Here is a 26,980-nt window from a genome sequence, read left to right on the forward strand (position 1 = left end):
CAGCCCCCCAGCCCCGGGGCCGGCGGGCCGCCCCGCCATGCACTGCCAGCCCCAGCCCCAAGCGCAGCCCCGGCTGGCCTCGGCCGGCCGCCCCAAGGCAGGCAGGCGGCGCTACAAGACCTTCATGATCGACGAGATCCTCTCCAAGGAGACCTGCGATTACTTCGAGAAACTTTCTCTTTACTCCGTCTGTCCGTCCCTCCTGGTCCGGCCCAAACCGCTGCACTCCTGCGCCGGTAAGCACCGCAGCCCGCCCCGCACCCTGCCGGGGGAGGGGGGGGGCTCTTCCCAGGGGAAGGGGAGCGGAGCAGCCCCCCTGCCGATGCATCGGGGCGGCCGGTTTGCGAGCCAAGCCTCTGTTGCCTCGGCGGGGCCAGCCGAGTCCTGCGCGTCCCCCTCCTCCGAAGCGGAGGAGACCCTCCCGTCAAACGCGGTCCTTGCCACGACCCCCAGTTTTCACGCCCCGGCCCCAACGGGTTTGCGTTTGCGCCCGCTGTTTGCCAGGGCCGGGGGAAGATGGCATGTGTTAAAGCTCGGGGGCCGCGTTGCCCATCTCGGCGTGCGGCGGTGGGATTCGGCTCTCATCTCCCTCGGGGTGTTGGCGAATAAATAACCGGTGGAAATGATAATCGGTTCACGGGAGCGCAGGTCCGTTAGGAAGCGGCCGTGATCTTGCGCTCCTTGAAACCGTCCGTGGGTTTTTCATTGCCGTCTGTGGGAGCGCAGAGAAGCGAATAGAAAATTTGAAAAAGGAGAAAAACCGCTATCGAGGCGCAGGATTTTCTACCCTAAATTCTCTCTTCCTTTGAAAGAAGTTAGGCTCTTTCTAACAGAGCAGATGTGAAAATACTCCTCCTGATTTTGCAGACATAGACGCCGCAAATAAAGCCATGCAAGTGCATCTCTGTCCTGGACAGACACCACTGATTTTAAGGCAAAAATATGAGCGATTGGGTCTTGACCGTGGGTGTTACTGAATTTCACAAACGGATTGGTGTAACGTGAGCTTTTAAAAATCCACGGTAAAAGTAAAAATATCATTGTTATAATGCATTCCAGATTAAAAAAAAATTTAAAAAAAACCCACCTTTTTTCTGGTGAAGTAGGCAGTTTTCCAGATTTATATTCTTCCCATAAGGCCGCGCTTCCAATGGTGGCACCTAATGTCTTAAGAGAAGCAGATGATAGAACTGAAACCTAAAAATACGTTCCTCAAAAAATCTTAACTGTTGAAAAATATTTGTAAAGGACTAATTCCTGGTAAAATAATGTATATTTTGAGGTCATAAAATTGCAGTTTTCCTTTCTCTTTCCTGGGAATGTCCATTCTGCGTTTGTATTAAGGTGTGTTTAAAAATTCAAGGCCTGCACTTTGGCTTAGGTTTGGTGTTTTGTTTTTAATGCTTCACTGAATATAAATAAGAAGGAACTTTTCGGGTCTTAGTGGAGCTGTGCTAATAGAAAACTTGCTGTTAGGTTACCTAAGGGTTTGATGAGTAGAGTAAATCCTTGGTCCAAGCATGAGTCTTCCTCCAACCTCAATATTTATTTTGTAAATACTAATTATTAAAGATCCAGAAGTGATGAGGAGGCCGGGTCAGAATTAAGACCCATGATGACCAGCTTCTGGGAAGAAGTTACATGAGTGGTGTGAACCTCATTCAACATTTATTTCTTCCGATCGATTTGTGCGTGACGTTCCTTGCCTTCTCTAACTAATTGCTGACATATTTTTATACAAGAAGAGCTGGTTGTTAATCAAGATATTGCTGACAAGGGAATTTTTCAGAGCTGATCCCTCGCTACTGCGTAGACAGTGAAATTGAGTGCTTGGCCAAAATAGGCATGAACGTCCCAAATGGGCTCAGTGTGTGGCAGCTTGCAGTTACGTGGGGAGGGCCCGATTCTGCTCGCATTGGAGTCAATGGCGTGACTTCCACAGACCTCAGTCTGCCAGGACAAGGAAAGAGATTTCTATCCCTTTCTGTACAGAAAGGAAGCATTAGAAAAGAAAGCTCCCTTTAGAACCCAAAAGGAATATTAGCCTGAATATTTACCAACATCCAGAAGCATGTATGACTAAGTCAGCATCAAAAAATACGCGTTGAATGTCACCTTTAGGCTAAGGGATCCTTAGTATTTTTGATGGGTGGGGTGCGTCCCAGCAGCTGTTTTGACTCTCACCGCCCCCATGGGAAAAAAGAGAGAAATTTTTTTAATCTGTGTCAAGTATAGCAAACATTGTCTTTGCAAGACTAATATATATTCATTAAATAATCATTAATAATCCTCAAATGACTCAGCAGTGGATTCTGAGTGATGCTAGCAAGACTCTTGTGGTTACCGTTCTCTTAAAGCCTTATTTCTCTTTGTGCCTGGGATCTTTAATGAATTTTCCCTCAAGGTTGTGTTTCTAGCCCAAGCCCAAGCTCTGGCCTGTCCCTGTGTCAGCGTGGATTGTGAATATCTGCTTCTGATGGAATAAGCTTTGTGGAGTTGCAGTGCTTGAGAAGTGAAGGACTGAGAGAGATTTGCTTGCGGGATTAAAACCATAAAAGAAACTGCTACAAAAGTCCACGCTTCCAAATTGTAAGCCTTCTAAGGTTTATAGGTACGATTGAAGTCCTATATGTATTAGGTAATGGGAAATTTTTTTATTATAAAAGAAAGGAAATTCCGTCATTGTCTAAGAAATGGACAGTACACAAAGGATAACTAAATGTGAAAGAATTTGAAAAATACTCAGTACAAATCTGTTAAAAAAAACCCCAAACACAACAAACAAACAAACAAAAATAGCCCCAAATCACTTAGGGACTAAAGACTGCAGAATTACAGCACTATGGCATTTAACTTATTGCCTGCATTTCCTTTGTCTCTTGAGTTAATCAAGAAGGGAGTGAGCACTTAGTCTCTTTGTGGTCTAAAAAAAATGAGTTAACCTAAATCACAGAAATTTACCTTGCCAGGATAGTCATAGCTGGGACTTCGGCGTGTTTGAAACGGTGATGAGTAATTACTTACTTCAGCTGAACTTCTCTTCAGCGGCACGGCTTTTTCTCAAGTCAGGAGTCAAATTTGTAGGCGTTTTCATGGGCTAAAGAGTTAATAGTTCTTTCATCTTGGGTGAAGTCAGAGAAGTCTGATATGCCTATATAATTTATTTGGAGCTGAAAGATGTAAGATGTTGCAGTTGTGCAGCATGTGTGTTTAACAACATCCTTTGTTAAGTGAAGAGATCTGTAAAACATTGGTAACCAAATGGAAAATATTTTTTCTTTCGGCTATGATCAAAAGCTAAATATTTAAGCATGTGCAGCTGAACTGGGACAAAACAAATTTGTCAAGTAGAGGGGGATGGGGGGTAGAAGGACGTTCGGGGCTTTTCCTGTGCATCGTGAGGTCGAAGACGGACATTTTAGTTGTAAGGAGCATTCAGGAGGTCTAATGCAAAGCTCCCAGATCTCACTGGGGAGATTCCCATTGCGAAGAGCTTGGAACGAGCCCCAGCCAAATTTTTCTTTGGAAAGAAAAATGCAATTCCCTGTAAAAAGGATCCGTCACCAGCTTAAAATTTGGTGTATGAACATGTATTGTGGTGTTTGTTAAGCCTAATAAACAAGGCTGTACTCATACTGAATCTGTAACAAAATGCTAGCCCAGGTTCAGTGCCGTTATGATAAAAAAAAGAAATTAAAAATATTTTCAGATGGTGGCTGATAACTCTTTGATTTATGACTTTTGGGATTGTGATGACTTAGTGAAAACATATTTGTTTTGTTTCATGATATTTATTTTTTTATTGGCTTTTCATATTATGTCATATCTAATTAATTTGTATAAGTTATGATTACAGTGTTAATGTATACTGTGCTTGGTTTGTTATACTAATTTCTGAAGGTTGCTTTTCGACTGAGCAGAGTCCTATAGGAATCACTTTTCAAATTGTCTTTATATAATTTTTCAATTTTACATTTAAAAATATTTGTAGGTGAGTCTATACCAATTCTGATTTGTTTCCTGGATTTTTTAAAATCTTGGTTTCGCGATACATTCAAAATCCAGTTGCCATATTTGTAGTTCTGGGCGTGATAAAGAATCAAAGGACATTGTCAGTGTACGATGGTACGAGGTCAAACTGGAAATGCTTTATATTTATCAAAGTAACTAAAACCGCTTGAAAAATAAAAGCCAGCATGGTCATGGCCGGGACTTGGGGCGGGGGGGGGAAAAGTTGTGTGCTGTCCCTGGCGATAGTGGAATTCATGACTTTGTGTATTAATAATCAACAATATTGGTCTTGCATGTCCTTTGTAAACTATCCAAATGAATTGAGACGGCCGGATTAAAAGGAATTGCATTGCCTCTTTGAAGAGAGAGCTTTTAGAGTCTTCAGTTTATTTTAGCAAAGTTGGTAGTACAAATTATTTATTGTTTATGCCATGTATGCCAGGCACAGAGCTGGTATTCTACCAGGTTTCTATCAGGACCTGTTCCAGAGCTCATAGAAAAAAACTCAAATTTGAAAGTATCTTAGTGACTTATAATTTAAATCCCAGTGAACATCAGTGTAATTTGTTTCCGTTCTACAGGAAGGCTTTTTACTAGTACATATCTCAGGTAGGACTGCGCTGCTTTCTCGTTCATCTGCTACAGTCACTATACTAGAACAACACCTTGCATGAATGTAGTTTTACGGGCGCAAAGATGCATTATATCGGTGTGGCCTTACTTGTCTTCTGAGAGAATTAACTCCTTTGATATAAAAATATTTACACCTGTGTAAGGGGAGTTGTGTTCAAGGGGATTGTACTGCTCTGTGTATATTTAAAAGTGCCACAACTTCTGGAAGTGGTCATAACCTTAATTTTCTTAGTTTGTTTACATCTTTTTGAAAGTTTGCTACTCTGCTTCCTAGTCTGTAGAACAAGTTGCACTTAAAGAACACTGATAATTATGGTTTGCTTCCTTGAAACTTTTGATTTGATGGTGGGTTGGTTGGTTGGTGTTTGGGTTTTTTTTGAGGATGAGACCTTGTTCAGTATTCGTGCAATTGGGGTTTTAACACAGGCAGGTATTTAGAATAGAATTGTTCCATCACTTGATTTCTTCTTTTCCAGTTCTTTTGTCTGTCTTCTGTTGTTTTGTTTTAGGATTAAATTGGGAACTGCTTATCCCAAAGTTTTTTTGAGCTGTCATTTTCCTGGTTTATTTGATGTTTTCTGGATGAAACTAAGCAATACCTGGAACCACTGGGGCCTGCGGGGAATCATTGCTTGTGCGATAAAGTGTGAGCTTTGATATTTCTGGTTCTCAGTCAGTCTTGTCAGCCTTTTTAGGAAACCATGGTGAGAAAGTAGATTTATTGCATCTTAAAACAGCTCAGTTTTTATGTGTGACCTCACAACAAGATTCCTTCTGATTCTCTTCAAAAAGGCCTTGATACAGGCAAGGCTTGAATTTGCTCTGGGACATTATTTAAAATTGGAGTGGAAGCCATTTCTTTTGCTCAAATACTTGCGGAATTTTTTCCTTTAAATTGAATGGATACTGTTACGGAGTTCCTGGGGGAAAGCAGGGCACTGTGGGAAAGGAAAGGGGAATCCATGTAGCGTATGTCCCAGCGTGGGGAAAAATGAGATGCCATCCGTTCAAAGCGCGTTATCTGAAACATAACAGCTGGATTAATCCCGTTAAATAAAGCTAATACAAAGTTGCGGGTATACCTTCTACCAGGCTAACTCAAACCTGAGTGTACCCAGCCTCCCGCCAGCCCTCCCATCTTCAGCTGGGGTTGAATCGCCATCCCCCAGTACGCTGCAGATGTAAGGGTTTGCTGTGGCATCCCAATCATTATTACAAGGCGTTGGGAAGAGTTTTGGTCTTGCGGTGTGTGCAGTGGATGCTCAGGAGACCTAGATGTCTTAAATGTCTGCCTGTGGTGGCAGAAGCTGGGACTTGATGTCTCATGAGGTCCGTTAAAGACCTGTGTCCCAAAATGTATTTGTAGAGGGAAGCAGGCCAAAATGAATATGCTTGTTTATACGGCAGCAGGGACTGATAGGTGCCAACATAAATTGCAAAGCTGTAAGTGTCTCTGTGTGGAAATCTGCACTGCTGCAATGCTGTTTGGGATTTTTCGTGATTATTTGTGCAAACATAAGAAGAAGAAAAAAATCTGTTATAAACTCCTTATGTTTATTGGATTTAGCTTACAAAGATCAGTATAGTTCTATAGTTTAATAGCAAAAAGTAAAGGTGAAATGACAAAGGAAATCTATGAATCCTGAAAAATTTGCTTCTGGAGGCGTCGCTGATCCAGTATTAGGAAGCTATTGAGTATTCTTAATAAAAATGTAAGATAATTCGGAGATGATGTTACTGCATACAGATCCTAGAAGATGCAGTCACATTTACACTGATGTCTCGGAGTGCTCCCCTGAAAACCTAGAAAAGTCAGAATTTGCTGTCGGGACTGTCTCCCCACTCCTGTAGCATGATTTATTCAGCTGCAATCTCGGGGAAGTCTGAGTTTTCTCAAAACTCTTCAGCCAAATAACTCCCTGTCCATTTTAGCCCTATAAGAAGAAGTCTTTCTGTAGCAATCACACTGAAGACCAGTTTATCAGCTGAGGTAAACTGAACAATTGCTGTTGTCTTTGAAAGTAGATTTATCTGTAATTGCTGAAGATTGGGCACAAAATTTAATTTTAAAGAGCTTGGTGTTTTTCAGGATGTCTGCCTTGGTTTTTACATGTTTTGATGTCTTTAGTAGAAAACATAGTTCAGAAATGCCAAAAAGTGGCATATGAGGAATGATAATGGCCTGGCTAATAATAACTATACCGTCTGAGAAGAGTGTCAATTTTCTCTGTCAGATTATATCCAATATTAGAGGTGGTATTTCAGAAGCAAAGCCAGATCTGAATCTGAATTTGAAAACAGGCTGAGCAGGGAACTCTGGCTCTAAAGAAGTTTCAATGCTAGATATTAAAAAATCTGGAATCAAGACTGAGTTTTGCTGTCTGTATCTCAGTACAGTTAATAGTGAATAAAAGAAATTAATGAAAGGGAAAACTACACAGAACAAAGCAGAAAATCACACCCCAGCAATTGCAATAAAACCTACTGTGGAAACTAATCAGCTTTGTGGTTGTGGTTAAGCATGAATAAGCATTGCGGAGGAATGCTATAATAGGAGGTATTAACGAATGTGGGATTCTACTGGGAAAATTGACACCTATACCTTATTTTCTAAAGCCTCATGGTTTGCACTGAAGCACAGTTTAAATCCATTTACAGGCTGTTTTAGGTTTAAATGCTGTAGATTTGTGAAAAGTATCCTCAGTTTGGACACTGCTCTCGCAGCCTGTGCAATACAGACCTAGCGCCACAGCTCTCAAGTTGTTGCGATTATTATTTTTATGACTTTTATTCAACCTGCTACTGTAAAATGCAGGAAAAGACAGACTTGTCTGGCAGAATAAATGTCCCCCAGCATTGCTGCCTTCAGTACCAGCTGGGTGTAAGCAAGGGCAGGAATCTTCACTGAGGAAGTTGGGGAGAAAGAATTGAGACTGTTTTGAGCCAACAAGTTGTGTGAAGCTCCCAGTCAACTCACCAAGGTACGGGGAACAGAGCAGAGCAGTAGCTAAGGAGACTTTCTGTTTTTTCTTTTTCTTTCTTTTCTGTTTACTTCTGTTGAGCATTACATTTATTTTCCAGTGACAGAGCATGGTGAAGGACAGCTCGCAGTATCATAATCTTGGCAGTGTGTTGATTGGGGGAGGTTGTTGATCCACCTTCAGAAAGGGTTTAATGCTGATAAGACTGTTGTAAGCAGGCTTGGACGATTGAAAGAAATCTCTGCCTTTCTGACTTTAAGTCGCTTCCATGCCCTCAATGCAAGCCTGTGAGGAAGGAAGATTTGCATGCAACTGCACACGATAGATGGCAGAGCTGATCATCTGGAATTGATCGTCACATCAGGAATTGATCTCTGTAGATGACTTGCTCAATACACTCTCTAAGAGTTGCTTCTTAATCCACTGCTGGCATTTACTGGGTCAGAAAGAGGCTCTGCTCTTGCTCACTGTTGCTCAGATGATCTTAATTTCTTGATTCTGATGATCTATTTCTTATGCTCATTCCCTTGATACTTTGTCCAGTTACAGGAGACGGTGCAGCCCTGCTTGGAGGAACTGGAAACTTGGGCTTTGCATTTGCAGACCATGTACAAAGTTTAATTACATCAAAGTGAAAATACTAGGAGTAGTCAGAAAAATTGATGTATTGGTTTGTCGGTAGATAGAAGAAAAAATGATCACTTGCCCTTTTCAGTTCAGAGTGAAGCAAAATGGTTTAGATTTATCTTGGCAAGTTAAAGGTTTAAAAAGTGTGTGGCGGGGGCGGAAATCAGATCAGAGAAAATACTTGATCTGGAGTAAAATATTGAAAACTTATCTTCTCAGGGCTGAAACAAAACTTTCTAACACTTTTCTTTTTATGAGACATTTGGCAAAGCAATGAAGTTACTTTGTGTATTACAAAATTTTCTTTTTTATCTTTTTCTTTTTTGATGAAAGGAATTTACAACGAAACATTTTCAGTCAGTTCTGTTTAAGAATTGCTCCAGCTGGACTGCAGAAGCCAGAACACGTTAACACGAGCTTCATTTGCTAGGAAGTAATAGCTCCTTGGAAAGTTTAGGACCTGGTTTGTGATCTCAGCTGTATTTCTGTAAGTCAAGACAAAGTCCCTAGCAGAACAGGAACGCAAGAACGAGCTCATGGGAGCTGAGCAGTCGATGTCCTACGTACACTTTTACTCGACAGGGAGTGGAGCACAGCATTGCATCACTCGGATGAGACAGACCAAGTTATGCCTCCTCCTGATGGGCACGACAGTGTCCGCTCACACTGACTTACACAGGAAAGTGTGCCCTCTTTGCATCGCTCATGTTTCTTGCTCTGCTAGGAACAGTTTCTGTGCCATGGTGTGTCTGATAGCTCCACCATGGATTGTGTGGGTGAGATGAATGTGAGAGTTTCAGAGTAGCTTAGCGGCAATAAATCGTGAGGTCGTATTAAAGTTACCATCCAGGGAAATACTGGAGATGGATTTCCCTCTCCCCCCCCAGGTTATCTGTTATTTCTTGTGTTCCTAGCACTCGGGGAGAATCTTGCTGAGAGACTTCTAGTCCTTGTCGAGTGATGCGAAATTCCCAAAGCTACATTTTAATGACATCTTTAAAAATATGGAGAAATTTGGTGTTAGGACCTGGCTAACACAGTAAATACTTAGTATTTTCCATTTTCCTCTCCTACAACTTTACGGTTTGACAGATTCTTGGCATCTTCTCCCTCATTTCTCTTGGCCAGAACACAGCTCGGAAGAACACCAAGTTACCAGTTGCTGATTTTTGGACAGGTGTTCGGGTACTCGGCGCTGAGACCCATTTAAGTAACTAAAGGGAAGGGGGAAGAACAGCCTTTCCCCCAAAAATCCTCTATCTTCCTGAACGTGGACCTCTGCACTGGTATTTCAAATCTCTTGTGACTGCAGTTAGCACATCCTGCTGTTGCAAATGAAGTTATATACTTGCTGCTTCTCACGTGTCCTCTGAACATATCCTGGCCCCCAGTGGGGTCTGGGTGATGCTGGTAGACCATATGCAATGAGGATGCTGAAGGTTTGATTCTGCTCCTAGCTACCTGATGAGAATTCATGAGGGGTAGTGTTCTTGGGGTCAATATCATTGTATTTCTCTCTGAAGTGTGCCACATAGAAAGGCAGTCCAGCATCTCTTCCTTATTACACAGCCCCCCACCACCCGCCATTAATTTCCTTGTTTTGACTGGTCTGTGCATACCTCTTCATAGTTAGCACTTTTGTAGAGCATAAATATATATAGTTCAGTAAGAAGAAATGACTTTCAGTAAAAATAAGACGACATTTTCTAGAAGAATATCCTGGCATACATGATGAGTGGGAAAATAGTGGTTTTACCCTGTATAAGATTTTTATAAAACTATGGTTTTGGCAGTATTTATTTCCAGAATATTTGAGCTCTGTCTAAAACACAAAACCTGAAAGAATGCTACCCTTCACAGCTCCCAGGCAAAATCTCTGCTTTGTTTTTTCATTTTTCTGTAAAAAAAAAAACAAAACAAACACACTTTTTTTTTTTTTGAAGGAAGGAGAAAAACAGTTTTCCAGAACTTCCTATATAACAAAAATAAAATTCCCTTTGAAAATGTGATGACAGAAAATTTGCAAATACATATGCTCTTTTTTCTGTGAGATTTGGTGCAACAACTTTAACAGTGACCTTAAAGTGTGTTTGTATGTGCGTATTCGGGTCTTATCTTGTATATTCTTTAACATGCCAGTGTTTTTTATTCATGCAGTTGGCTGGCTACCTTCAACAGGACTACTGATGCAAAGAAAGATTTGAATTGGAAGCTTTTGTATTTTCCCTGTAACTCAGATAATCTTGCTACTCATTTTGTGGATTTTCTTCAAAATAAGAGAGTTTTCAATGTAGTCATCAAGTCATCTTTAAACACTTGGCTCACCATTTGGCTTTGGATATTTCTACTAATGATTATCTTGCAACTTACAGGATAGTTAATGGCTAGTCTTCCTGCTGATGCAAATTCTTTTTTTTTTACCTGGGATTTCACCTTACAGGGGTTGGATTTCATCTGAATTAAATTTTAACAGACATCTTGAGAACTAATGTTGAAGCAAGACCAAGTTCCTGTAACTTCGAGTGTACAGGTACCTATTGCCACATCTAGCGTACAGCCTATGTTTATACATTAAAACCCAAAACACTGTTGTGTAAGCACAGAAGGGTTGAAGCCTTAATAAAAGCATCTCCTTTTCTATTGCAAGACACAGAAATATATGTGATATGCTTGTGGTTACTTAAATAGGGTATTCTACGACAGATTAACCTGTTGTCTTTGAAGCAAAATTAGCAGTGGTGGTACTTTCTTATGGAAAGTATCTGCTTGCATGCTGTATGTATCACATACGTATAATTGCGTAATGTTAGATGTCTTTAGGAAGGCCTAGTGCTCTGGCTTGCATTTATTCATGTGGCTCAAAGAGGAAAAAATATGAAAAGTCCCCCTGAAATAGAAACCAGTAACGTAATCATTGATACAAGATAATGATGAGAAGTCTGAAGCAAATGGGTTTTTTTTGGCCACAAAACATTTGCATGAGTTTGTGAATACATCTCGCTTCACCCTTCTGTCTGTTTTGTTCAAAGCTTCCTCTTGACAGCTTTGCTAACGGTTCATTTTGTTCCTGCAGTGACTAAATAGTGGAGGAGCTGATATTTGAAGTTTTCTGTAACAGCAGAGCCCCGTACTAGGCAGTTTGGATCTCTGCCGTCTGCTCTTCGTTGTGCTCTTTTGCTTTCCTTAAGCAGATTTGGTTTAGGTTGCTGGATAGTAGTGAAATTCTCCACTGAGGGACAGGAAGCCATGCCAGAGGTTAGAAGGGTTAGTTTCGCCTTGTTGCAGTAAATTACAGAGCAATCATAAATGATGGGAAGGAGTTTGATGAAGTGGGTGAGGAACAATTGATGGATTATTTTAGTTAAAATTACTTAGAGCCCAATCCAACTCCCACTGAAGTCAATTAAATCGTAGTTGGCTCAGAGCCAAAATGAGTCAAATTCAATTATGCTTTAACTGTAAACATTTAAAAGCACATTATTATAAGGTAGTTTAGTACTTAAATTACAGTAAAACAAAAGCATTTACGAAATCCCAGGCTGATAGTGTTTTATTTGTACAGCGCTGTTGAAACCCTTTTTCTTGAGGCTGAGAGACAGAGACCTCTTAGACTGGTGCCTAACCCCTATAGCACCTGTCTGTTGTGAAGAGATGTCGCAGCAATTGATACTGAGATGTATTTCTGTCCATCAGAGACTAGCCGGCTAACGATTGCATGAGAAAACCCAGCAAAGATCACTGAAAAGAGATTGGAGAAATCCCAGTGTTGTTTCATCTAATTGTCTGGATTTAGAGAGCTTACTAGTGTATCAGCTCATAGACTACTGAAACTTTTGCATGAGCTAATCTCAAAACTGTAATGGTTACGAATATTCATCTTTGTCTCAGCTGAACAAAGTACAGCATCCAAAATGTTATTTAAAAAGAAATAACTTACGTGATAAAAAGATGGATTTATAAATACGTTCAAGTTTAACAACATATGGCAATGTTTTTGGAAAATCAGGGAGATTATCTTTTAAATTATGATTCACAAGCCCGCTTTAAGACAATTTATGTGGGTTTTTTTAATAGATTCAGGATTGATCCTTTTTGTTATGTCCTCAGAATTTCTCCTCACTGTCCCTTTTCCAGCAGGGCGAAGGCATCTCCTGCTGTTTGGAGCAGCTCAAAGTTGGCAGGCATAGTCTGACGGGGTAGGCTGTCTCAGGAGGTTTTAGCACTGCATCCTAAGTGCCATCCCTAAAGATCTGTCAAAAGCTTGAGACCTGGCCAGCTCTGTATACAACAGGGAATAGCTGTTAACTGGGGTCATTCCTCCCTCTCCGATTGAACTAAATTCGTCGCCACAGACAGATGATCTCCCGGTCAATGCCAAGCGCTGAAAGGACTTCTGCAGGGTTTGAAATTGGTCTGGTTTGTTTTCTGTCTTCGTAAGCAGCTGTGTTTAAAATGAAAGATAGGGCCTGATCCTTGTTTGAACTAAGGACACAACATCGCTCCGGCTTTGCGAAAGGTCTTTGCGGTGGATGGTGATGCTGGAGGTTCGCAGAGCAGTGAAAGGACAGAAAATGGGACACGGGTGCAAATGAAAAAGATCGATTTGACTGCATGCACAGCTAGTACAGGAGCGTTGAAATGTCTTCAGAACTGTTTAGCTGGCTAAATGGACTTCGTTTTTAGTCTGGCAAACTCAGTTTGGCAAATTATTTCCTTTTCTTTCATGCTGTCACAGTTTTCGTAGTTGTTTTGCCTTTTTTGTATCCTTTTCTGTTTTCCATGCGTTTCTATTAATAGCAGGATCAATTAATAGCTTCCACTAACGCTTTTGAAAGAGCTTGCAACTATGAAATAGAAATGTCTGTCCTTCAGAGAAGGGTAAAAGTGATACCCATCCAGCAGCGTTAATCAGGAAAAAGGGATACAACCGTGATAAACATTGATGTAGGACTTCTATGGCATATGCTCAACTTAGGAAAAAATACTGCCTGTTTTCTTCCCCGTCAGTAAACAAAGACGCTACCCTGAAAGCAATGCAAACAACTTGATAGCTATGTATCTGTGGCTTTAATATGTTTGAAAAAACTGATTTCTGTGATCCATGCCTTATTTCTCCCTTCTTAATATTAGCACAATTAGTCATGTTACAACTTGTAAAAATGCATTAAAGTCAGTTGACAGCTATTTAAAAACTGAGCACTACTATTATCTATTCACAGATACTGACTGCTTAGTACAGCCTAGGCGTGATTTGTTTGACTCATATTAACTCACCAGTGATCTTAACTTTGGTATTACTTTCAAAAATCAAAACCAGCAATAATGTTTTAACCCGCTGATTGTATTTCTCTATCTCTGAGTGTATGCCTGCAAAATAAAAATGGTACTTTTCCTGTAGTAAATGAGGGGATAGAAAATCCTTTTGGACAGTGAAGGATACCGAAAACAGTTTCATTCATCACGGTGCCTTGATGGCAACTTTGGTTTGAAGAAAAACATTTCCTTTAGGGGAATTATCTTGGGGAAACACACAGTATTTCTTAGGAAGCAGAGCTGGTGCTGAATTTCTGAGTACCTCTGCAATGATTTGAACTTCTTGGTGACGGTTTGCCAGGACATAGCCCACTTCACCCTGAAACCAGTCATGCCTGCAAGGTTTTCGCTGAATATTTCTTACCTGTGAAGGAAGTTCTAATGGAATAGCTGCTGCTGCTGCCTATTGCTGCTATGTTAATTAACTGAAAAATCCATCCAGCAAAAACTTAAAGTGTTCGTTTCCAGTATCTGGCGCATAGCTTTAGCGTGACTTAAAATGTGGTGGACTCTTTTAATTTGTCATCTCCGAATGTTTGTTTTCCTCAGGGCCAATCATGGGTCATTTGCCTCCAGTAATTGATACCGACATTGGAAATGTTTGTCCAGTTGATGACAAAGTTAATTTAAGTGTTTGAAAAGTTATTGCCTCTGGTTAAACTGGGGCCAGTTTGCACATTGTGAGAAAATTCAAATACATACCTCATCTAGTTTCTCTCCACAAGAATTTTCTTCATTCAGATGTCTCACTTTTTACAACAATCAGTAAATAGTGAGGCTTATGTATTTTAAACTCTAATTTAACCCTTTGCATGCTGCAGATTATGTCCAAATATTGCTTTTCTCAGTACCTCTTGATTCCACCCCTGTCCCCGCTTCTTATTTACTCCTTGAAGTCAATGGAAGTTTTGGGTGTGTAGAAAAAGAAAAGGAATTGCATCAGACTGCAAATACGTGAACGTTTTCTGCTGAGCATTCATTTAGCTGGCAGCTTGGGGCATACCACTGTTGGGAACAGGGATAACTGAATGGAGGTTGTGATTTTGCAGAGCCCATGGAATAGCTGAGAACTTTGCACTGAATGGTCGGTGGCTTGATCGTCTCTACTCGGCTTTGTCCTTGACTCACTATATGATGTAGAGCCAGTTAAACGCTCGCTGCACGCCTCAACTTTCCCATTAGGTAAAGGAAAGCAAGAGAAGCCCAAAGTAATATGGTCAGTGGGGATTGCATGTGTTTAACTGTGCTCTTCATGAGGATTAATTAAGTACAAATAAAATCTGTATTTCTTTTCCCACCAGAGAGAAGTCTGTGGGAGGGAACAGACTTCCCCACAAATCACATTAAGACAGGTGTAAAGACAAAGCTGCTTTTATGACTTTGTAGGGGCTTCAACTCATTCATTAGCAATTTTTATCCATCCTTTTACCCTTTACTGGACTTTTACATTCTGTCCGTGCCCTGCTGGGTTTTTTGATTTGCTCTTTCTCTGCCTTCCTTTTTCTCCCCTTGAGCTCTTTCTTGCTGTCTCCCCTCAGCACAAACTGCATCTGATAATGTTTGAGTTCCAAGTCGAACTTTCGAACCCATGACGTCAAGTTGGTTTGGAATTAGGCAAAACCAGTTTGCCCATCCCTCGTTGTAAAAGGGTTAATCCTCTAAACTATTGAGAGACAAAGGCAGGGAATTATGAAAGGAGCCCCTGTTTTATAAGCGTTTGTATTGCCAGTGCTTGAATACCCATAATAAGTAGGTTGCTTCTGTGATTAATGACTGTGTTTTACATGCTGACGATGGATGATGTGTCTTATTGTAGAAGCCATTTATTTTTATTTGGTCTCCTCACCCAAGCAGTACTGGAAATGAGATGTTAACGTCTTGGTGGGAGTATGTTTTATTCTCAACGATTTAATGAAAGGTGACCCGCAAAGAGGGGAAAATAATTAAAATTATGCCTTTTTTTTTTAGCCTCTCTGTAATGTGTGCAAAGACCAGTGACATGGATTTTTTTTTTAATGTGGAATTTTTCTTTTTCTTTAGAGGTTCTTATTTTGTTCCCTCCAAGTTGGAAAGGAGTAGGAATGTGTTGTCAGTCTGAAACTTTATAAATTTGGAAGGGGTAAGCTATTCAAATGCTTTAAACTCAGTCTGTCTTTGTTTTATTAATTTATTTTTAATAAAGGACTAAAAAAATTTGAGATCTGTAGTTATTTTGAGCCAATTCCTGTATCAGATTGTAAGTGTCTGATTTTGCTGTAGTTTCAGTTGCACTTTTTTCCCCCACCATGTCATTTTGTATGTGTAAAGGGGGTGGTGGTGGAGTGTTTGTGATGGTCTGAATACACAGGCGAGGCACAGAAGAGAAGTCATCTTTTTATTAAAACAGCTATGTATCTATATCTGTATGCATTCAACACTGCATCCATCTACCTTCAAGATTTTCATTTCTATAGAATGGCTTAATAAAGGAAGGAGGAAAAAGACTTTAAAAAGCACTCTTGAATTAATTGGAGAAAATCTCTTTCAAGGCAGTGAAATTGGTTGCAGTGTCCAAGCAAGTCTTTCTAAAGCTCTGCATAAACTGAAAGACCTCGGATCTGGTCTCCCAGCAGATCTTCAGGGATGGAAACAGAGACAGCTGTAGGCATGACATCGATACTTCAAGAGAGAGAAAAAGATGATAAGGATTTTTTTTTAAATGTTAGAATTGAAACACTTTTTCCTATGTGGTTCACCAAACATAAATTAAAGGCTCATTTAGCTCTCAGAATTTAAAAAGACCCCTCATAACTATTATGGTATTGCTGAGCAAAGCAAACCAATTCAGCTTGATGGACTGGTAGTGTTGGTTGCTTTTCATCATATAGCAGTAAATTCCAATAATTGCCTAAGTTCTCTGGACAGATTATGTAATAACATTCTAGGTGGGATATGGCCCCCATTTCAAAGCTTAATGAAAACCCTGGCAATGTAAAGAGTCTGTCATGCTGTCTGTGGGGAGAGCATGGAAATGCCAAATCTAAGATGAGTTTCATCCCAGCAGTGCCACATAAGAGATTCTAGTAATGGTGGTATTTGGGAAATAAAAAATATTCCCTGAAGACTTATTTAGGTCACCATCATGTAAAAATTGGCAGCCACAGCTGATCTTTGGCAGAATATCTTTCTTGGTTTAGAAGATTTTAAAAAAAAAAAAAAAGGTGAAAAAAGTTATTTTGGTTTGAAAAAACATGTGCTGCATATTATGTGTTTGTTATTGGAGGAGTTCCCGTGGAAACATTGCTGGTTGCACAATAAAAGGATACATGTATTGCTTCGATATTAACATATATATTAATGACACATGAAGGAATTTTGTAATGGTATGACACAAAAGAGAGATCTCAATGCAGTGCTCGTGCAGTCTGTTCATGTGAGATAATAACACCTCTGCCTCCCCTCGTGGCTTCCTTCTGGTTGAGTACTTTCCAGACCATACAACAACCTTGTGTGGTAGGTATTACCATCCTCATTTTGCCTGTGGGGAAAACAGAAGTCCAGTGAGATTCAGGGGCTTGGCTGAGATTGTACATTAAGGCAGTGTCAGGGTTGGAAGCACTATGCCTAATGTCCTCTTTCCCCAAAATCTACATCTAAGTGAACAGAACTTTGTTCTTTTGGTCCTTTATGGGGCAGGCGAGAGTAAATAAAGTCTGTGGGAATGAGACAATATTCCCGTCAACCTGGAGTTGTTTCTAATGCTAGCGGGAACTGTATACCCACACACGTGCGGAGGGAAGAAAGAGCTGCGTTGTTTTTGTGTATTGACTTTTATGATTGCTATTTAAATGAGATTATCAAGTCACAGATGTACCTGTGGAACACGGCGATGCTGCATTCCTCAGTGACAGGTGCTGTAGGAGAATCGGAGGTAAATAGATGTGCTGATGACAACCAGAGACGGGTCATAACCAAAGCTTTGATTCAGAGCCCTCCAAACCTTAGGGTGAGGGAGGGTCTCCCATCTGGATCCCTAAATCAGAGCATTTCTAGGGGCATGTTTGTAGTTCTAGATTGGAGCTGTCAGAAACAGGTGTCCTTCTAACATTTCTGTCCATAATGGCATTCATTCACAATTAAAGCTAGCAGAATTTGAGCACTGTAGAAACCTAATTCAGTCCCTTATTATTAATTAGGTCCTATCTCCACCCTAAGTCTAATCTGTATTTGTCTGGAGATGTGACAACAGTGTCTCCTTGGCTGACTTCCTATCAGAACAGAAAAAAAACCAGCACACTGATGTCTGACAGGAGTGAGGGCTCATATTCCTTGGAGATTGGGACAGCTAGAGCTCACCAACTGGAATTTCTGGCTTATCCTTCTACCAGAGCTGTGGTACAGACAGCCTGGTAGCTGGGAAAACCTTGTCATCGCTTTTCTGACATATACGTGGTTGCATGCCTCCAAAGTGCTTTGCAACTCTCAGGTTGACATTTTTCTCATGGAACTGCTTATTCTGGGTGTGTGCATTTTGAGACTGCCCATCCTTGAGACATTTTTCACCTTGCTTTTTGAGATTAGATGAATTTCAGTAGGGATGAAACTTGTTTTGTGCTTCAGCTGAAAAAACCAAAACACCACCCACCCCGAAATGAATGGGCTGGGTCTCAGCTACTATAAATCAGACTGGGTTTGATGTTGGGGGTTACGTATGTTTGTACAGGCTGAAGATCTGGTGCAGACGGTACACCCTGGTGTAGGGTGGAGTGAGCTGTTGTGTGGAGTCCTCTTGGTCCTTCTCCACCGAGCAATTGGCTATTCTGCTTGTTGCTTACCTCTGTTTCCCTGCTACAGATCAAGCCCATAGCTGCCTTGTCTGCTCTGCTTGTGTTTTCATCCACTGGCTGTACTCTGTATTGAAAAGACATGTGTAATGCTGCAGTCTGACATGCTCTTTCCATGATGTCCATAGTAGTGAGTGCAGCTTTCCTTGTCCTCCTCACTCACTCCTGGGCCACAGGGCAGGCTAATTAAGTACAGATGTTGAAGTGAGTGGAATATCAGTTTGCCTGGAGACTGGGCGTGTAACTGATGTGAGCATCCCGCCTCCCCATGTCCATACTGGATAGTCACAGCTGCAGGTAGAGGCAGTGATAAAGCCACATGACTAAGGGTTCTTGCAACATCTTCAGCTCTTGACTAACTTTTTATAATGTAGACAGTCCTGAAGTCAAGTAAGCTGCTTTGGGAATGAAGTTGCCAGCACTGATTTTTAGCAGTGTTGCAGAATGGTTTGCAGTGCAAGGTTTCTATAAACAGGGAATTCAGCTATATTTTTTTCCCCATCCAAAAAGTGAAAGCTTAGCTGCCCTTGATTCATTCTGGTTTGGTTAAGATTCAATCCATGGGGTGACATGGGTGTGCTGTTACTTGGTGTGGAGGGAATAAAAATAGCCATGCCCTGTGCCAGTGGAAGCTATGGTCTAGTCTTTGTCAGCTTATTCAACCAAAAAAATCACTTTGGAGGAAATCCTTATTCCAAGGTGCTCTAGATTCTGATAATAGGGTTTCAGCTTCCTGAAGTAATACCGTGGTGTGCATTATGCTTAGCTCTATTCCCTGTATGTGTCTCTCCTCCTTAGCCCAGCCACAAGAGCAGGGTTAAGATCACTGATTTAATTGGCAAACACAAAGGATAGACAGGCTGTGAACAAAACCTGCTCGTGTATCATTTGCATCCTTCTAAATTGCATTGTTTGTGCAGCTGTTCAGCCAAATCGTCCACAGAGTTTATTTTTGTCCATAGAGGAAACAGAGATGAGTCTTCTCTCTGTTAGGGCAGATGCAAGATCAAAGATTCATATATGCAGCTCAGAGAGACCAACCTCTCTGCTAAATGTGTCCTGAGAGGGGCAAGATTATTAATAAAGCAACCCTTGAGACGATAAGCCACAATTATTAGGCAAAGGCTTTGCCAAGATGTGGCAGGTCTCTTTCAGGTTAACACTGGTACTTGCTGAAGTCCCCCTTTCATTTCAGTGTGGAGGAAAAGAGGGGGGTGTCTGTGTGTTTTAAACACTGATCTACTATTCTCCTAAGAAGAAAAAAGCATTTTCCGAAAGATCCATCAGGCAAAATTTACACAGTCTGGTGTTTAGAAACAATTGAACTCTCTTTCTTCCCATGTGTCACTCACCAGAGTGTTTTAGAGGCTCAAAGCAGGAAGAGGTAGTGATATTTATGGCAAGCTTTTTGCTGGAGCTCACACAAGGGTGGGCTTGAGAAACCTGAAGAGTGCTTTTGTGTGCACAGCTAGTCAGCTGTCCAAGGCTAGTGTTTGCTTATAGCTGTTGTGATAATAATTAACAGAGCAGGAAGTAAAGGACTGATTGATTTATGCACGCATGGCATTATGTGTTTGAACTTGGACAGAAACTGTGAAATCCTGAGAGAAGGCAGATTTATTTATCGCATGCGTAAGGATGTAAGAATGGTCATAATGTGTCAGTCCAAAGTCCATGTAGACTCGTATCTTGGACAGTGGCCAGTAAGAGATGCTTAGGGAGCAGTATAAAGAACAGAACGTGACTTATCCTCCCATTAAACTGTACCCTCTCAGCTCTGATGATCTGTTTCTCAATCTAAGTCCAAATCTTGCTCCTTGACCGGTGACACCATCTGGACAGAGGATTGGATTTGGCCTCCTACGTTTCTCCCCAGTGTCCCAAGATGTCTAGTCATCTGGCTGTCATCAGTAAAGACAGAAACTTGTTGCAGAGTAAGCTTAGACACCCTGAGAGTTGTGCCTTCTTGGTGCCCTGGTTCTCCTCCACCCCCAATAGACAAGACCGGAGACTGCCTGTAAATCCATTCCTTCTAGCTATTTGATTCTGTAATCTTTTGGCTACTTTGCTTGCTAAATCTGGGTGATGAGCTCTAGAGTTGAGTCTTATCCTCAGTAATGGAGGAAACACTTGGCTGAAGTGTTTAACATGACTTAGTTCAAAAAGGCGAGCTTCAAATTGAAGTTGGCTTAATGGAGCCAAACTGTCCCTCGATACAGACATGGTAAATGTGCTGGTGGCTCGTATCCCAGTAACTTTCCTGCACCATCTGAGCGCTGTCGTTTATGGAGATGTGCTCGTGTTTATTTCTCTGGGACTAATGTGGCCTGGTCTTAAAACTCCCTCGGAGCCCAAACAGTAAGGTCCTGGAATGGAGGTTCACGTCCAAACCCACCATCCATTTGAAGCTGTTTCCAGTCATGATGGCCTTGGGCCCATATATCTTAATAGGAGTTACTAAGACAGATCTTCTTGGGTTCAGAGCACCTCCTTTCCCACCGAATAGGATTTAAAGGGATCATCTGCTAAAGATGAGGAATCCCAGACAGAATCACTTTTCTGTAGCCTCGAAGAGCAGGGTCTCTCTGAGCCATGCTCAGTTCGCCTGAAGATTGTGGATTTGAGTCAAGGGGGGCTCCCTTCCAAAAGGCAGGTTGCTGTTTGCATACGTGAAGCAGAATAATTCAAAATAGAAAAGTAGTTCTTCTGATTCATTTTCCACTGATTAAGCCAGAGTGCTATTACATTTGCTACAAAGGATTTCTTGAGTGCTGGCCAAATGGATTCTTTAAATGCTTCTTTAAAAAACCAAAACAAAACAACCTTTATATATAAATTTTCTTTTTCATTGAGGATCTGACAAGGTCCTGGCACACTCCCCTCTTTGACAGGCAGCCTGGAAGAAAGGCCGCTGTGTGCAGGGAGAACAACCTATAGCATCCCAGTGGTGCTTGCTTATATCTTTCCCACAGTTGAGGAGAAACTCAGCAGCTAAGCACTGGTATGCTGTGATAACAGGAGACCGTGGCAGAGTGACTAGCCCCAGGACAGCAGCACAACCAGGTCTTTCGACTCCAGGTTCAACATGCATTCCGATCTCCTCCCCCACCAGTATTGCCCTCGAACAAAGCCAGCTTGTTATAATGGTTATCGCCAACCCTGCCAGAAGAATCCTGGTGCCATCCTTCAGGGATCTGGCATCCCTGGAGACACTGATGCTGTAGGTGAGTTTTTGGATTGCGTTTATAAGATAGATAATTGCCCCACATCCAGTCCTGTCTAAGGCAAGGTATTATACATCTGCCTGTGGCAGCAGGGAGTGAGGCAAGCTCTCATTCAGGGAGGCTCTCAGGCTCATCATTTGTTCAAGGCCAATTACTTACTCTGTGTACGGTGCCTTAAACATGTAAAAAAGCACAATATAAATATCAAATGTCATTATTAAGTAAGGATTAATTATCTTTCTGGTTAGTTTTTGTGAAGGCCTCCGGCATGCATGCCTCAGATGCATTCAAATTATTAATCACTGTTATTATGTAGAAGTTACACTGAAACATTATGTTGATAAATTGCTAATGAGGACAGGCTTGAAACAGAAAACCTGGATCTCAGCTCCAAGCACTGAGGAAGTTTCACTTGTGGCTTTGAAACTGGGCTAAACTCAACCACAACTCTTAAGTGGCCCACAGCTTGGGGAACGGCAGCTGCAGCTCGTGTCCAGCTCTGCTCACCCCTGGGTAGCTGGACAGGTAGTTGCATGATGAGAGATGCTTTGAGAAGGAGCACCTTCTAGCTGCAATATGTTATAGTCATTATTATAAAAGTTAATGTTTACAGACATCAGTGGTTTTGTTTGCAACTGACTTAACTGAAAGCCCACTCCCTCAAAAAAATCTGATTGAACAGAAAAGTGATTGTTCTCTAATGTGCCTAGGGAAGGTAGAATAGGGCTCCTGGATGAGCCCTAGCTTTCCCCCACCTAAGAAGCTGCTGTCAAAAATTACCATTTAATAAGGTGCCACTTTTTCCCCCCACTTGGCTCATCACAGAAGGTATAGACTCCTGAAGAATTGGCCTTCAGTAGAATGCCCTCAAAAGGATCATTTTAGCTGTGCTAAAATTAGCTGCGCTAATTTTAACTTCTGTTTTCTTTTCCTCCTGTGGACACATGCAGGTGAAATCCTGGCTCCACCGAAGCTGATGGGCATTTTGCCACAGACATCAGTTGGGTCTGGATTCTTCCACAAAGGAGAGAATCCATTTGCTACCAAGCAGACTTTTTGCTGTGTAGCTGAGTTGCATTTAATTTTTGCAAGACTCCTGGTCCTTGTCAGGCTAATAGGATTCATTGAATTGAAGTGGAAATAGAATATGGTGTGAACTGTACCTGCAACCTTTGATGATGAACATATAGCTCCAAGGAACCTTGCTGAACGCTATTTTGGAGCACCACCAGTGTCTCTTCGTGCTCCAGTTCTGGACTTAGATTTCAGGCTTGGCTGCTCTGCTTTCCTGTAGCCTCTGTGACACTCATGATTTCCCATGGAAATTTTGGCTCTGTGCATTTGGGCTGAATCTTGGGACTATTTTTGAAAGCTTTCAAAATGTCCCAGAAGTGGCCTTCACCTCTGCTTGTATGCAGAGACTTTGGCTCTTGCTTAGCTACAACTGGTTTCCACATGTAACCAAAGAAAAAGAGAGCTAGTAGAAAAAGAAACAACAAAAACAAATGAAGAAAAATCTCCTCTCCCAAAACAGTTTTAACTCTCAGTTAAGTGACCAACCTCTTAGGTGCTGAGATGTTGGAGAAGAGGAATGGCAGTAAAGAGCGTTCTCAAGCGTTCCCAGTTCCAGAATTCCTGTTTAGTATGCAATAGCCACAGAATGATCTGATTATAGGGTTGAGATATGGCACTTAAGAGTCTGAGGATCACATGGAGGTTTTCTAGCTATTTCAATATTGAAAGAGGGGTAAGCTCTGTCAGGTTGTCTTACAGTATGACTGGAAAGAATGAGAAGAGAATCAATGTCTGAAGTGGTTGATATGAAGGATTCGTGACAAATGATCTGTCACCACCTCTCTGGCCAAGCTTTGTTTGACAGGGATGCCTAAAAACATTTGAGTCCATACTTAGGTACCACCTCTGGGCTCGAGGCTCAGTTGACTTGCGCAGGGCACAGCTTCAGGAAGATTTTGTGGCTATGCTCGGACATCCAGCCCATTACGAGAGGACACAAGAGGGGCAGCTAGCTCTGAAAGACCATCTGTGTCAGCATGTTGCAAGGGCTGCACCGTGCAAATGTACCGACTCATGTCTTGGAAACTGTCAAGCTGTCAACACAGTGTTCACAACCTAATTAGCCCACCTCTCTTCAGGCCATAATTAGCTCAGGTGCAATCATACCCTGGCATAGCTATGCTTCTTCCCATTCTAGAGATAGCTGAGGGATCTGTGCACAGCACCATGCTGCATAGCATAAACATCACCCAGCTCATTTTTTTAACTTGGAATTCAAGTGTTTGTTAATGACAGCACTCCAGTGGGCAGGGCATCTAGGAAAAGGCTGGATCTTGGGCTATTGCAAGGAGGCTGGGGGACCTGGTTATTTCCCTTCAACCCTCTCCTAAGCTCTTGTTCCTAAGGGGAAATTAATTCGCCTGGTATATGCACAGCCCGTTGCTGCTGTTCTCATTCCTTTTGCCTTTACATCCTTATCAGGGCACTTGGTGGAGCACAGCATTGATCTCCGGAAGCACCTGATGCAAGCTGCCTTCTAATAGTTAATAATCATAAAGCAGAGCTTAAGGAAAACATGAAGAGTAGATGAGTGCAGTTGTTGTACTTACACAGTGGCTTAAATTTTTTGTGTGTTATTGGATAATATAATGCAATTGCAAATAAGTGAGGTATCCTGGTGGCAGTGCCTGTAAAAACACAACGTAAGCACGGGGAAGAGACGAGAAGTAATCTCGCTGGGGAGGTGCTTCATCAGTGGTAAACTAGGCAGCTCGAGGGTACAGCTTTGCTGGCAAGGGCATGCTCCTCGTCCCACCACCTCTTGCCTGCTGCCTTGCCTTCACCAGCTCTGTGATTGCTTTCATGACAGCTGCACTCAGCAAGAGCGCCGACAGCCTGGCTATGCAACGATGCAATGCTGGATGTAGGCTGAGACAAGCCCTGCCAGGTGAGGGAAAGTCACCTTTCCAGGAAAGACAGGCAGCAGTGCCTGGGGAGACACTGATCCCACGCTTGTCAGCGCTCAGGGTGCTGGGAGGTAGCAAAGGGGAAGCAAGGACATGCAGGATGAGGCCCCCATGTCTGGGGGCTGCTCAGGGCCTGAGCCTCGTACAGATGGAGCAGAGAAGGCTTAAATCCAATGTCAGCAAAAGTAGATGGTGTAAGGCCTAACCTGAAAGCAAGAGTTGCTTTGCTACCCTCAGCAGGGTTTCTGATGGACAGGAGAGATGCCGCAGGTCCCTGTGGTGTGTGCTGGCTAAGGAAGGTAAGCATGTGTAAGAGCCATGCTAGGTTCCTAACCAGCCTTTGTCTAGCTCTAGTAGCTACAAGGCAAAGGAGCCCACGCTGACCTGAGAGGACATCCTGTGTCCTGGGGTACACAGTGGGTATTGGGCTGTTGTCTTTAACCAGTTGACTCCTGGGCCATGTTGATTTTCTGGATTATATCAGGTCTATGCTCAGCTCTGGCTTGCCTCCACTCCTGTGGAGGCTGGTGGTAAAGTTTAGTGAAGATCCATTGGAATGGCATGGCTGGGAAATCTCAGCTTTTGGGGATCTGTGGTGGAAAAAGTAGATGTAACACCCTCCCTGCTAAACAAACTGTGTGTTGTTCAACTCATTCTCAACGTTTCCTTGCTTCTTTTGCCTCCTTTGCTTCACTCAGGGCTTGCTTCTTCCTTTCAGTAGGCTGCCTGCTCCTTCAGCAAAATGAAGCTCTTTCCTAAATGAACTCACTCCTTCTTGGTTCCCTTTTGTTTTGACACTCAGGAGACTGCAGATTTATAGACCTTCCTGAGTCGTAAGTTCATTTTCTTTTATTATTTACCTTTCACTGCAGCCCATTCTGAGTGAGATTTTATTCTGCCTCCGAGCAGGGCTGACCTGCCAAGAGGAGCTGATCCATAAATCTTTCCTTCCTTTTTCTTTCTTTCCAAAACAGAATTAGCTGAGTTTGCCTAGGAGGAAAACTGTTCTGCCATTGCCGGCAGTCAAACAGTGCAATTAATTAGTGCTTTCCCTTTTCTCTTCCCTCTAGTTTGTGTCTGCTGGGGTTGAAAGTAAGCCAGGGAGGAGGGGGACGAGGAAAAAGAAGGGGAAAAGATTTGTTTGAAGTATTTATTTTTAATTAAAACTTTTGCAAGATGATCTGGTGCATTGGTGCTGGTGTACTGCATCCTATCTAGTGGTCCTAAGAAGTTTCATAGAAGCATCCCAGCAGATGAGTAGAGGTGACTTCAGGCTGGTGTGATGAAAAGCCAGTGTTCCCAATTCCTGCTCACGTAGCTGGAGCCAGCGTGGTGAGGCCTGAGTCTTTGGTGGTTTACCTCTTGTGTTCACACCTAGGGGAAGAGGGAGTAAAAGGCTGACACGCTGCAGATTTACGCCTGGGATATCGGCTTGTTTTGGCTAGTAAAAATTGACATTCCTGACGGAAACCTTCTGGAGAAAAATGGGATTAATTCTCTGTCCTTCTTCTTTGTGTTACTGCTGAAAAGCAAAACAAGTGAGAAAAAAATGTTTGGATACGTTAGATCATGATACCCTTCTAGGACAAATATTTTACATGTAATTAGGAATCGGGAGTCCAGGGTTCTTTGAGACCTGTGTGGCTTGAGTAAGCCAATTCATTTCAAGGTGGTGTGGTCAGTGCATTGTGCGAGGGGCAGATCTGTTATTTACTGTACAGTGGCTGCCAGCATGGCCTGATTTAAATAGCAAAGAAGAATGTTTTCAGATCCTTAGAAAATAATCTGCAGATCCAATGTCCTTTTTATTTTTAGCTTTTGGTTAGTTTTAGCATCTGAGTGGCCAGATGTTAGCTTTATGGAGATGGACAGAAATAAGAACTTCCATGCTGCTTGAAATTGAGACTATTCAAATGCTTAAAAAATAACTACAGGAAAACTTCTGTTGCTTAAGCACCACTCCCTCAGTTGTGCATGGTATGAAGTATGGATTATACTAATACTTCCCAAGTATTTCAGAAGTATTCAGCAGCAAAGTGAGCCTGAGACTACCCTAGACTTTGGGGTCATTAAGACTGTTCTAATAGATAAAACTGGGACTTTTCTGTATAAAAACCACATAGAAAGAGACTCCTGTCCCTATGAAGAACATTGAGACCTCCTGAGTCCTAAACCGCTGGTTGCTTCACCATTGGACTGTGCTGCCTCTTGATTGTTTTAGATGGAAACACTAAAACACCTGAGGTATGTTGCTAGGGTAGCAAACTAATTCCTCATTTTCTGGCTTGCGTGGGCTGCTTTTTGGTTTTCAAGTGCAGAAGACCAGTGGGTCAAGATTGGAAAATGTGCTCAGACAACAATGCAGGACTGTATGCATTCAGCTGAAA

The 26,980-nt window shown here is 42.0% G+C and overlaps 1 protein-coding gene across 1 annotated transcript in view; it reads left to right on the forward strand.

Moving 5' to 3' along the window:
* Positions 1–6: 6 nt before the first annotated feature.
* BARX2 (BARX homeobox 2) overlaps positions 7–26,980 on the forward strand; it is a 35,291-nt gene continuing 8,317 nt past the window's right edge. The window contains exon 1 of the mRNA XM_010581388.1: positions 7–236. Coding sequence (XP_010579690.1) covers positions 38–236 — 199 coding nt within the window. The 5' untranslated portion in view covers positions 7–37. The remainder of the gene's footprint in view (positions 237–26,980) is intronic.

The sequence above is a fragment of the Haliaeetus leucocephalus genome, unplaced genomic scaffold, assembly GCF_000737465.1.
Source record: "Haliaeetus leucocephalus isolate CR32 unplaced genomic scaffold, Haliaeetus_leucocephalus-4.0 Scaffold773, whole genome shotgun sequence".
Lineage (NCBI taxonomy): Eukaryota > Metazoa > Chordata > Aves > Accipitriformes > Accipitridae > Haliaeetus > Haliaeetus leucocephalus.